Below are 14048 nucleotides of genomic sequence, written 5' to 3' on the forward strand. Positions count from 1 at the left end.
CCCAAAGGCTTCATTTGCACCCAAAGCAACACATGATAGGTTTCACTTTTTTCCCTTCCAAGTCTGCAGCCAGCAAGCTAAAAGGAAAGTGATACCTTTTGAGACAAAAAATAAAGAAATCAGATATCACAGACATGTTGGTGGGGCAGAGTAACCAATCTGGAAAAAACATTTTGAGGTCATAGGTAATAAATCAGAGAGAAAATGTATTTGGTGAACTGAAGCTAAGAAAAAGGCAAATTCTAAGTGTTTGAAAATAAAAGTGCTAACACTAATTCCTTTATACAAACTTATGATACAAGTGCATCTAGAATACTGTATAGAGGCCCCGATTGCCACACAGTATTTAAAAAGGCATATATTAGAACTAAAGTGTAAAAAGTGCAGAAAAGAGCAATCAAAATGATTGGGGCTGGTTGACTACTTTCTATAGAAAAAAGCTATAATCTGTTAAGACACTTGATTTGGAAAACTGCAAAGGAGGGGGATTAGACTGAAATGTGTACAATTATCAAGTCATATGGATATGAGAGGTGGGTTTTCTTACCTCTCAAACATTAGGATCAGGAACTCAAATTAATGTTTAGGAAGGAGTGGAAGTTAAAAATTTTAAAAAGCTTGAGAAATATAATTTACTATTCAGTATTAGATATATGCACAGTATGAAAGACAGATCTATGAAGGCTATGATTTTGAAGACTTTTGTGAACCATTTTGTTATCTCTGAATTAGAAGATCATGCCTCCAAATATTAGTCATAAGGGAATAACAGCTGAATATGGATATGTCCCTTTTTTCTGCTTGCAAGCAAACCAGAGGTATCTGATTATCTACACAAGATGCTGCCTTCCATTGAGGACCTGTATACTGCACGAATCAAGAAGAGGGCCGTGAAAATATTTACAGATCCCTCACATCCAGGACATGAACTGTTTCAACTCCTACCCTCAAAACGACGCTATAGAGCACTGCACACCAGAACAATTAGACACAAGAACAGTTTTTTCCCCGAAGGCCATCACTCTGCTAAACAATTAATTCCCTCAACACTGTCAAACTATTTACTAAATCTGCACTACTATTAATCTTCTCATCGTTCCCATCACCAATCTCTTTCTACTTATGACTGTTGCTGGCAATCCTTATGATTTATATTGATATATTGACCATCATTTGTGTTGTAAATGTTGTACCTTGATGAACGTATCTTTTCTTTTATGTACACTGAGAGCATATGCACCAAGAAAAATTCCTTGTGTGTCCAATCACACTTGGCCAATAAAAAATTCTATTCTATTCTAGTCTAAAGGGCCTTTGTCTTGATCCAGATGATCTATTTTTGTTTCTTCAGATAGTTTTAAATTAAAATTCCCAGGTAAAAGGGTAAGTTTAATTTATTCATATGTTATACTATAAATTTTCAAAATTAACTAAGGGTCCCCAACCCCCAATCTGTGGACCAGCACTGGTCTGTGGCATGCCATGCAAACAAGCATAAGGGGCGTGCATAAGAGCACAAACGTGCCTACCGTTCCTGTCCTACTGTTTCATTATATACAATTTGTGTGGTTATTACATGCTTATACTCATATATATTCTTATATGTTGTATAGATACTTCATGCTTATGCTTGTGTATGCTGTTATGACAAATAAATAAATAAATAAATAAGCCCCATCCACAGGATGCAGGCAGCATGCAAAACCACACCCCTTCTGGTCTGTGGAAAAACCTCCACGGAACCAGTCCCTGGCGCCCAAAAGGTTGGGGGCTGTTGCTTCAATTGATTCAGTAGGGTATAACTTTGATAAGCATATCTAGAATTGCATTTTATTTGTATATCTATATGATAATTTATAAACATATATACACTTTAAGTTAAGTCCTAAGCGATTGATTGCTGAAGCTGTTAAGCATCCTAACTCAGTAATTTCTGAATGTACGTGTAGATGGGATAGAGAGCAAATTATATAACTCGAATTCCCTTTATAATGTGAAAATGATTTAAGAATCATGGCTTGATTCACTATCAGCTCTGATAACATGTCCCAGGACCAATGGATTTTGGGTTGTGTTTTATTATTTTTTCTACTATTTTTCAGCACTTTACCACCATACATTGATTTACCTTGGCAATTCTCTATAACCTTGTAGCAAGCAGAAGTATTTTGGCAAGGGGATACTTGCTGGCGGTAATGACTCATTACTTTCAAGCAAATTTATTTTAAAATTAGGATTTGGCCTGTTTTTTTTCTTTCAAATTAAACCTCTAAAACTTGAGCTCTAAAATCCTGACCATGTCAGCAAAGAATTAGATTTTTCTGTTGCTATCTAACAATCAAATAGTTGGTTGTTAGATAGCTCCATCCTTATAGCTTATTTGAAAATTCTGTTGACAATCAAGAAACTTGGTTAGTTTTCATCAATTCACATAGATATCATAGTTCTTGTTCTAGTACCCCCTAACCAACATGGGATTTAGGAAGGGAATCCGCATCAATATGAAAAGGGTTATTAAATGTGTCCTTTTTTAAAGTATTCACCTCGAAAAACTGGAACGAGCCACTCCCAGTTACGCTTTGATAAGAGCTGGTTACTGTAAAATATTAGAAGTGCAAAAATAAGTATCTTCGGTATAGTTTTCTATTCCTTTCGAGGAATTTCAAAACTTTTCAAAATAAAATAAAAAACCCTAAGAAAAGCGCTCGCATTACCTTTTAAGACTAGCTTTCAAAGCTTTGCGCCCAGCTTGAGCAAAGCTTAAAATCCCGGTGACAAAGACCCCTGAGGGGGCGTTGTGCGTTCGGAAAGATTGCAAGACTGAGATGCCGAGCTCTGAAATCGCAGCCAATGGCGGAAGGTGGGGGGCGCTGTATGTGCGGTACGCGTGAGACTGAACAAACACTTTCAGCTTTTTCCCTAGTCATATGACTGATCGGCTCCATTAATGCCAGTCTAGGAAAAAGAGGGAGGCGCCTGCCCTGCTCCGAGAGAGAATGAATTAAGTAAACTCGGCTTAGCGCAAGTCTGGATGTCGAGCTTGGAGCTGGCATGGGGGCTACTACTGACGCTGCAGAGATAGGAAGTCTCGGTCGTGGCTGGTTGAGTGATCTGTCGCTGGTGCGCCCTCCCAAACACCGCTCAGCTCAGGAGGAAGCGCAGTAGCATGGCTCCGACGCTGCTCCAGAAGCTGTTTAACAAAAGGGGCGGTGGCCGGCTTAGTAGTGGCGACTCGACCTCTTCCCCTTTTAGACTGTCCAAGGAATGCTCAACCTTCAGGTGAGGAAATGCAGTCGTTATCTTGAGTCTTCCTTGGTGCGTTGGTCATTCTGATAGAACATCCACTGTGCAAAACATGAGACCCGGGAGCGCATAGGGAGTACTTTTTCTCATCTATATCCAGTTCTTTTTATCCTCTGTAGACCCTCCATGTTCTTCAGAGTCTTACTTTTATTATTAAAAATGCAATACGTGTTTTGATAAATTAGCCTCAATCCTAACCCAAAAAGAGAACGATCTTGCATGTTATAATTTTCTGCTGGTCGTTTTGGTTTAAGGGAGTAAAGTGCTACACCAAGAAAAATCTGGTTGTAGTTTAGGGTTTTATTCTTTGTAATGGCTCCTAAATGGTTAAAACATATTGCACATGTTCAGTAACTGTAATAGCTGGCCCTCATGGATAATTTTGGGAGTTAGAATTCTCTTTTTGGAAAGACCATTATTATGGCATCTCCTGTCTTTTAAAGTACTTAAAGTAAGTCTTATAAGTACATCAGAGAAGTCTTAATTAATTCAATAAGATCACTTAATAGATATACTTAATAGATATAATAGATATATACATAACAATTGTGCTCTTTATTGGGGTTGGTCTACATTGAACTTCCGAAAATGTATCTAATATAATTTTTTACAATTTGGAGCACTCCCCTCAAAATAGGGATTTTCACTTCGTCATTGCCAGTGAACCTCAACATAGTTATGCTGGTTGGGGATGATGGGAGCTCAGTATACCTGGAAGACAACAGGATGGGGATGGCTGGCCTGATTTAAAGCAGTGTGATGTAATGAACAAACACGGGACTTCATCCTGCTTCCCAGCTCCTCATCCTTGAAGTGAAAAAGCAAAGGAGAGGGACAGCAGAGAAAGAACATGTGACTCTCTCTGGACCCTTTGAAGAAATATGGGATAAGATTATAATTTTCTTGTGGTAGTACTGCTACATGATTACTGGGTTTTACAACCATTCCTTTATACCTTTATAAATATATGTCCCACTGTAGTTACTAGACTGTTCTCCTATGCAATTATGCTTAAAGTTTAGCTTCAATGAATAGTGAGAAATGCAGGCTTATATAAAGTTCTTATTTTTGAAAAAAAAAAGATAAAATGTACTTCCTGATTCATTTCTTCTAAATATATGTGCATGTTTTCTGTTGTGATATTATTTTAAAAAAATTAAATGTTCTAGTTCTGTCATCTGTTTTTATCTTCTACTATACTGGTATGTTCCTTGAATGTAAAAGTAAGTTGCTTTTGAATGCATTGAGTCTGAATTCTGTTGACTATTGACATATTTGAACAATCTAGTCTAGAACCATTCAAGAATACCTGAATTAGGCTGGCAATTACCATAGTATTGTATTTTATACATAATTATATTACAGCCATAATTCTGTAGAAACTTAATTTTATTCTCTTACAGACATGGATATCAAAATGCAGTTGTACTGTGAAAGCCTTTATATGTCTTAGGTCCAATAAATGAAAATAGGGAAGAGTGTGGGTTAAAAATGGCCTGTAAGAGTGTTGGGTAACACTAGATAATAGTAATGAAATCTGTATTTTTATATCACACTTGTAGAATGCTACACTTAGTGGACCTAACATGCTAAAAAGTCTTATAGACAATTTTTTTCCTTCTGTATAAGTATGCATATATGCGTGCATGATACAAATATAATACCAAATATAAAAAAAGAAATGGCATAATTCAATTTTTGTCTTTTAGCCTATAATAGATGTACGTGGTATAAGTCTACATTCTCCTTTTAGGCGTTCACACAAAAGCCATATAGTATCAGATTTGGGGACATAGCAATAAACAAAGGCTGCATAAACCAGAGATAGGAAGGAAATAGATGAGTGGGGCTATGTGATATTCCCAATAGTTTTAACAGTAGCAGAAACAAAGGAACTTTCCCCCCACACACACACACTTGAACTAGTTTGTTGGGGTGGAAAGCATGGGACAATCAGATGAGTATTTCTGTTTAAAAGGATTTGGTTCTTTTATTGAACACAAGTTCCAAAGTAAGTCTGTTGCTTAATTAGAGGTGTACTGGATGCAGTCTAATAAAAATGCATTTTAGATGCTGGAAGTTAACTTGTCTATTAGAAATTATATAACCAAATGAACCAGTTAAGTAGTACAACATTAAAGTATAATGTACTGTATGTTTATTGAACAACATATGGAATCCATACAGGAATTAGTGGCCATCACTTCACACAATGGCTTTTGGATGCTGAAGTTTTGTGTGGTGTAGATTTGTGCATTTTACGAATAGGAGTATCATCTTCACTGTAACTTCTATTATAGAGGTATTTCTGTTTTTAGAATATAAGCAGCTTCTAAAATGCATAACAAGTTTAAACAGTTATCTTTAATTATTGTTTTCACATTGTAGCTCAGTTTACATGTCACAATAAACTACCATTTTGAATGTAGTTTAAAATGTTGTTGCAAATTCAGCAGCCTTGTTCCGCTTCTTCTTGCAAGTTGTAATGGATGAACACTTCAGTAAGCTGGCATTTATGGTTTGTTTGACATAATGTGCAAGGAAAGATATTAAACTTGGGTTTAGTTTAGCTGCAATAAGCAAAGAAGAAATTCTAATAATTGATCTTTGTTTGTTAAAAAGAATACAAACGAGGGCTCCTGATTCAGAGATAATGATAAATCATAGGTAAAGATTTCATAGTTTATTCAGTTGCTTTCATTGGCAGGAGCAGTCAGGTAGGCATAATTGACATGCTTGCTTATTCATATGGAGCTAGAATTCTGGTTATACAGGCAAATCAAACTTATCATTTTTGTTAACTTTTCAGATATCTACCTCTATTTGCTCTTTCCCTTTCCCTTGTATTTGCTGAATAAATGGTTCAGAATTTGGTTATTCATTTCCTTTGGGAAAAAAGTAGTCAAGGCCAGAGTGATGACATCACATGTGTAGACAGCACACTTTCACATGACATCCTATTCCATTCTTTGTGACTGTTTAATCTTGTGATCCATTTGCCAGATTCTGCCCTTTTGATCTCTCTGGCTCTGTATTCTATATTGCATGAAAGATAGGATGCATCTGGGAAGTTCATATGTAGATGACAACTGTTTTTTACTTTTTCTTTTTAGCCTGCAGCACATCATGCTGCCTTTTGTTCTAAAGGTAATAAATACCCATCTATAGATTTCCTTAATTCCTTTCTAAACTATTGAAATTATAGTAGTGGCATCACCACATCTGGAAATCGCTAATCTCAAACTTAACTACCATATGCATAATGTATCTGTGTGTCTTAAATCTTCACATATTTAATGATTCAAAGTTCTAATATTATATTAGAGTGATAAAACATCTCTGTATAAACATCTACATCTTCGTTAACTTTTAATACTTTTGTTATTATTGTTATTCAAATTTCTGTCTAGATAATTCTTTATCCTGTTAATAGCTTGCTTTGCTTTATGATTTTTTGTAAAGAATTACTTCAGCTACTCAAAACCACTTTTGTTTGTCCATTTCTGCATCTATAATAGCTTTACAATATCCTTTTAAAATAATGAAAAAACTGGGAAAACACAAATATAAAAATACTTTGTCAAAGAAAAAAAAAGATAGGTAAAAGTGTTTTAAAAGTGAAAAAAAAATATAAAGGGAAAAAGGTATAACATTTGAGCAGTACCTAGTTGCAATTCTTAATATAATGCAATTATTATTCAATTACATATATATTTCTAATACATATATGCCCAACTACAATTTTTTTTAAAAAATCTTATTGTATTTTATAATAATGAGCCCAATATTTTATTATTCACAAAGTACATCTCTCCGCAATTCGCTCATGGGTGCAAGTGCAATCAGGTCCTCAACCCGCTGGGTGAAAGGGGCCAAACATTTTTTGTAACTTTATAATAGTCTTTTTGAACTCTGTTGACATTTCATACATAGCTACAAGCTATTACTTTGATTCTCAGTACCAGCTTTTAAAGGGAGAAAATGTATTTAAGCCAATTTCAAAAATGCTATATACATTTTTCTTTATAAGTTTTCTGTCTTCTTAGGTTCTATGCAGTTAACCAGGATTGTGTCTTATTCTATATCTTCTCTGAAAGAGCTATATGGCAACTTTGTTTAGGCTTCCTGTATTGTCATGTACCTAATACACCTTTTTGTTTTGGTGTGCCTATATTGTCATGTAGCTAATACATATTTTACTTATGAAAGGAAGGGAAGGGCATAGCAACGTACATTCCTTTAGTTCGTTATAACTTGGTAATCCAGTTATAACCAGTCCAGCTAGTTGTGATTGCCAGATATAAAACTTGGAAAGTATGGATTATCTGTATTCTAAAAAAAACGTTGACAGACACTGACTTTTATTTTATGCCTGATATTGTAAAGCACATAACAAGATTTTTTTCACTGTAATTGTTTACTGGTATTCCTAAAAACATTGGAAACAGAATGAGATGATCCAGATACATTCTACATTTCAAGTTTCTGACAATACAATGTACTTAGCAAATGAAATACCGGTATTTAATTCTTCAGTTTGCTATTTCAGATTTTATTCAGATTTTTCCTGAACATTTTACATATCTTTAATTAAAATAGAATGTCCTTTAACATCAGATGAAGACATTGACAAAAGGAACATATCTTTACAAGCATTTCACCAGGCTCAAGGTTGACTCAGCCTTCCATCCTTCCGAGGTCGGTAAAATGAGGACCCAGATTGTTGGGGTCAATATGCTGACTCTGTAAACGACTTAGAGAGGGCTATAAAGCACTGTGAAGTGGTATATAAGTTTAAGTGCTAAGTGCTATATAAATGCTTCAAGTTAACTCTGCTTTGTACAATATAGACTTCATGATTATTGTAATTCGTACATCTTCAAGTATTTAATTTCAAAGACAGCATATGTTACATGGGTAAATCACTGATGACTATACCAACAAAAAGTATGGAAAGTAATGAACAAGAAGTTTTGTCAATCATAATCAACGTATTTTTAATGTCTAAAATTTCACATTGGAGCGTTTGAAATTTTTTTGCTTTTAATACATACTAATAGCAGTTCATGGGTCTCTAATTTCATGGCTTCCTTATTTTTCTGTTTACAGGGCATATACACCATGCTAATCAGCCAACCGTTAACAGCATATAATTCACCAGATCTATAACTTGGATTAAAGCAGACAAAATAAATTGTAACATAACATTATAAAGTAGAATAAATCAGAATAAAAAGTGAGCATCATAATACAACCATTTATAGACTAGGAATCTAAATATTAAACAAAGTAGAACCCATTACAAGCAGTCATTACTTAAGAATGGTAATTGAATCTGGCAACTGTCGCTAAGCAACGTTGTCTAAAATGTGATGTCATGTCACTGTGCCGACTTATAATGACAGTTGCACTAAAGCTAACTGATGTTAAGTGAATCCTGCATCATTTGCAGTACTCTGGCTACGCAATTTCCCTTTTGACATTGTGTCAGCTAGTTTATAAGTGGTTATTTTATGATAATGGGTTGAATTTGTGTGTTGGAAGCTGGCAGTGAATGTCAGAAATAAGACTATGGCATACTGCAGCTTCATAATTGCAAGTGAGTTGCTAAGTAGTTGAATCATGATCAACACAGCAGCTACAAAGACTGGTTGTAAGTCCCCCCATTCAGCACCATCCAAACTGGTTGCTGAACGAGTGGTCTTTCAATGAGGCTACCTGTCATAAAGGCAGTGGTGGGATTCAAGTAATTTAACAACTGGTTCTCTGCCCTAATGATTTCTTCCAATAACCAGTTTGCCAAACTGCTCAGAAAGTTAACAACCGGTTCTCCCGAAGTGGTGCGAACTGGCTGAATCCCACCACTGCATAAAGGCCATGAATAGTCTCAGCAGTCTTGCCATCAATGAATCATGGTATAACCAAATTTGTACAAAGAGTTTACCTTTAACAAACATAATTAGAAATTAGAATTAAGTCATTAAGTGAAGCATTTGCTAAGTGAAACCACAATTGTGCTTCTGATTTTACTTCAACTTTCCTTTGCTTTATGTAGACCTGCAGAGATCATAAATATGAGAATTAGTCATGAAGTTAATTTTTTATCACTTATAACTGAAGACTATTTAACTCTGAACTATGGAACTGCAAAGTATATAACTTCTTTGCCTGACACTTTTCTGCTGCCAGCACAATCACATAGGTCTTGGTGTGTAGATGAACAAACCAAACAACCGCTTATTCTTTTGAAATCTCTTTCTCTCCATTTTCTCTGTTCCGTCCCCCTCGCAGGCCAAACCAATTAGAGAGAAAGAGATTTCAACAATGTACTTGTCTGAGTAGTATGTTTATGACTCGCACTCCCAGGCTGCCAGCATGATCACATTGCTTTCAATGTGCACAAGAGCAAACAGCTTAATTTCTTGTAATCCCTCTTTTCAATCCCTCTGGTCCGCAGGGAGGGAAAGAAAGAAAGAAAGCCATAAGTCAGGGATAGAACAACACATACAGACTCTAATGATAATCATATGATGATACCTGTGTCAAGTCAAAGCAATCCTCCTGCAATCAACAGCACCCACCTCCCATTCAACAATGCCTGCACGTGGCAACAGCCTGAACACCCTCCTGCATTTCACAGCATCTCCTGGCTGCATTTGCCATGTAACAGCCACGCACATACGCAAACACATACACACACTGCCTGACCATACTGCAGCAATCACCTACCCCCTGGCCTGCTTGTGAGCTGCCTGAGACATGTGACTTCCTTCTGGTTTCCTCATTGTCTTTGCTGTGGGAAGCCAACCAGAAATCCCAGGTCACAGTCATGTGAAGTCCTGGCTTAATGACCTACAATCCTTGCTTAATAATGGTAACAGGGATTGCCAAGATTACTATCACTAAGCAATGCAGCCATTTGGCAGATTTTATGACCACAATGCTTAGCAATGGAAATTCTGGTCCCAATCACTGTCATTAAGGAATGTATTAAGTATTATGAATGGACTCAGGCTGACTCCTCCCTGACTCACTGCTTTGTAGGTAGTCTTTGACTTACAACCACAATTGAACCCAGAATTATCTGGTAGCTGACTTCAGTCATAAATTGAGGCATTGTGTGACTGGATCCAATCCAATTTTTCAACATTTTTGCAGCAATCGATAAGCAAATCAATTTTCCCCAATTGGGTTTTGGTTTTTTTGCCAGAAATTGGAAGTAAACACCAGAAACTGATGATAAAAACATTGCAAATTGTGGTCATGTGATTGTGGGATGCTGCAGATAGCTGTAAAGTGAACTAGTTGCCTAGCAACCAAAATGTGGACTAGGATGTGTGAGTGTGTGCAGCTGCTATAACTTTAAAAACACACTCAAAACCGTAGAAATGGTGGTAGACTTTAGGAAAAACCCTTCCATACTTCCACCTCTCACAATACTTGACAACACAGTATCAACAATAGAAACCTTCAAATTTCTGGGTTCTATCATATCGCAAGATCTCAAATGGACAGCTAACATCAAAAACATCATTAAAAAAGGACAACAAAGAATGTTCTTTCTGCACCAACTCAGTAAGCTCAAACTGCCCAAGGAGCTGCTGATCCAGTTCTACAGAGGAATTATTGAGTCTGTCATTTGCACCTCTATAACTGTCTGGTTCGGTTCTGCAACCCAACAAGAAAAACACAGACATCAGAGGATAATTAGAACTGCAGAAAAAATAATTGCTACCAACCTGCCTTCCATTGAGGACCTGTATACTGCACGAATCAAGAAGAGGGCCGTGAAAATATTTGCAGATCCCTCGCATCCTGGACATAAACTGTTTCAACTCCTACCCTCAAAACGACGCTATAGAGCACTGCACACCAGAACAACTAGACACAAGAACAGTTTTTTCCCGAAGGCCATCACTCTGCTAAACAAATAATTCCATCAACACTGTCAGACTATTTACTGAATCTGCACTACTATTAATCGTCTCATAGTTCCCATCACCAATCTCTTTCCACTTATGACTGTATGACTGTAACTTTGTTGCTGGCAATCCTTATGATTTATATTGATATATTGACCATCAATTGTGTTGTAAATGTTGTACCTTGATGAACGTATCTTTTCTTTTATGTACACTGAGAGCATATGCACCAAGACAAATTCCTTGTGTGTCCAATCACACTTGGCCAATAAAATTCTATAAAAAATGGATTGTAAGTAGCTTTTGAGGAGTCTGACATAATTTTATATGGTCATTAAGCAACCAGTCCTAAATTGAGCACTACCTGTATAAAAGAGGGGAAGAAAAGCAGAATAGAATAGAATAGAATAGAATTTTATTGGCCAAGTGTGATTGGACACACAAGGAATTTGTCTTGGTGCATATAATCAGACTTTCAAGATTCTGTTATTATAAATACTAGTTCAATGAAGTATAGTTCTACTCTTCCTGTTTTCTGATCTGGTCAATCTCATAAAACAGAAACAATGGATGGAAATCAAGGAAAGAAGCAACCTGAATTAAGAGGAAACATTCTAACAGAACAATTAACTAGCAGAGCAGCTTGTCTTCAGAAATTGTAGGTGTTTCATCACTGGAGGTTTTTAAAAAAAGCCTGGACAGCCACCTGTGAAATATATGGGATCTCCTGCTTGAGAAGGAGGTTGGGTTAGAAGACCTTCAAGGTCCCTTCCAGCTCTTTTCTGTTTGATTGGGCTGACACTAACTGGCAGCCCAACTTCATTGCTGGCTCAGCCTACAGTACAGAATTCTTATCAAAATAGAGCAGGAAATTGTAGGTGTTTCATCACTGGAGGTTTTTTAAAAAAGCCTGGACAGCCACCTGTGAAATATATGGGATCTCCTGCTTGAGAAGGAGGTTGGGTTAGAAGACCTTCAAGGTCCCTTCCAGCTCTTTTCTGTTTGATTGGGCTGACACTAACTGGCAGCAACTTCATTGCTGGCTCAGCCTACAGTACAGAATTCTTATCAAAATAGAGCAGGTTGAATTTCAGGATTTTGGAAAGCTATTAAGTAAGGCCTGGTTATTCCAAGAAACCTTCAGGGAGTGAAGTAGATGCTTCTTGCAATTTGTGATTACTGTATTCAGTTCAGTAGGATTAATTTTATGTATTTGTGTAATTTACTATTTTAATATTTGATATGGGTAGGTTGCAATTAATGTGGCTTCTAAAGCCGAAAAATAAGGGAAACAAAACATCAAAATACTTTCAAAATCTCTGCAATAAGTTTGCCTGAAATAAAGCTTTTCTTCAAAAAAATAGCTCAAGAGGACAAGCTGAATCACTAAATAACTTCATCTTGAATACTTCATTCCGGTTCTTTGCAGCATTTTCAGTTAAATGGATGTTTTATTGCTGCTGTGCAATTTCTCTAGCTGTTAACAGTAACACTGGCTTCAGTAAATGAGCTCATTCATTTGGCAGTTGATTGCAAATTACTCTTCGGGCCATGTTGCCATGCTTAGAGATTCTCTCCGTGTAAAATAAAGCCATATGTGAGAGAACACTTCATTAAGTATTTCGCAATTCTTCATTGCCAGTAAAAGAAAAGAAAACTGTAAATGAATTTTATTGCAACTTAGGCAATGAGTCTGGTTTTGCACATCACATTAAACATTAATGTGTTTTTTGCTTATTATAGTATTCAAATTCAACCAATATACCTTATATGTCTTACAGTGCAAATCATGATTAAACAAATTATGGCTTAAGACAAACCAGCTTGTTTTTAACCTTAAGATGATATTTTGTGTATAAAACACTTGTTCTAAATATATTAAAATTGTAAAACTTTATTTTTGCCTTTAGAAAATAGAAAAAGTAAGTACAATGTGATAAATGATAGTTTGAGAAAGACATGAGTGTGGCCATAAGAAAATGTATATAGAAAATGGCCATAAGAAAATGTATATAAATGTATATATTCAAATACATGTCAATCATGAGGGAAATTAAAAACATCAGGATAAACAGTATAACTAAAAGTAAATAAGTTTGGCTTCTTCAACAGACTTGGTTTTGTTTTGAAATATATTAATGAATTATTTAGACTAAGCAAAGTAGATTTAGTATTGGGATTTGGTTCTGCTTGTAGTACTTTTGAATTGGTCTTTCCTACTTAAATTGCACGTTGCAGGAGATTAGTTATCTGAAATATTTTTAAAAATCTCCTTAGCAAGTTTAATATGGTATTATTCCCATGTTATCTACTTTCTGTAGAGGAATATTGGAGTTAATAGATCTCAGAAAATAATATATGGAATGAAAAGTCATGAGGGAGTATTATATGGCAGACTTTGAATCAAAAAGAAATATTCTTATCCTTTTGGGGTCATGGAATATAGAAATCCCATGTACGTGGATACTTACATAAATTGATAGATATCAAACTCTTTTTTCAGCACAGTCACAAAGGTTTCATTTGGAAGTCCTAAAATTCCATGACACGGCCCTAATTGTATTTAGGAATGCAGCTATAAAAGGAGTTTTGTAACCTTGAGCCATCTTCACCAGCCTATTGCATTTCAATTCATATAAGCCCTCACTCATCACATTTGAAGAAACCAGTTTGGATAAGATTAGAGTTTCGTATTTTGAAAACTATAATTCAATTGGATAACACTTTTCAGAACGGAAAAGCAAAATATTAATTGTTGCAGTTTAATGGATTTCACAGGTTCATTGTATCTTAGACCACAGCATGTTGGTAAGCACTTAGTCA

General features: G+C 35.8%; 1 protein-coding gene across 1 annotated transcript in view; it reads left to right on the forward strand.

Annotated features, from left to right (window-relative positions):
- Positions 1–2926: 2926 nt before the first annotated feature.
- The window catches only part of FNIP2 (folliculin interacting protein 2), a 61742-nt gene continuing 50620 nt past the window's right edge, over positions 2927–14048 (forward strand). The window contains exon 1 of the mRNA XM_058193655.1: positions 2927–3279. Within this exon, the coding sequence (XP_058049638.1) occupies positions 3167–3279 (113 nt within the window). The 5' untranslated portion in view covers positions 2927–3166. The remainder of the gene's footprint in view (positions 3280–14048) is intronic.

This window comes from Ahaetulla prasina, chromosome 8, assembly GCF_028640845.1.
Source record: "Ahaetulla prasina isolate Xishuangbanna chromosome 8, ASM2864084v1, whole genome shotgun sequence".
In the NCBI taxonomy this organism is placed as follows: domain Eukaryota; kingdom Metazoa; phylum Chordata; class Lepidosauria; order Squamata; family Colubridae; genus Ahaetulla; species Ahaetulla prasina.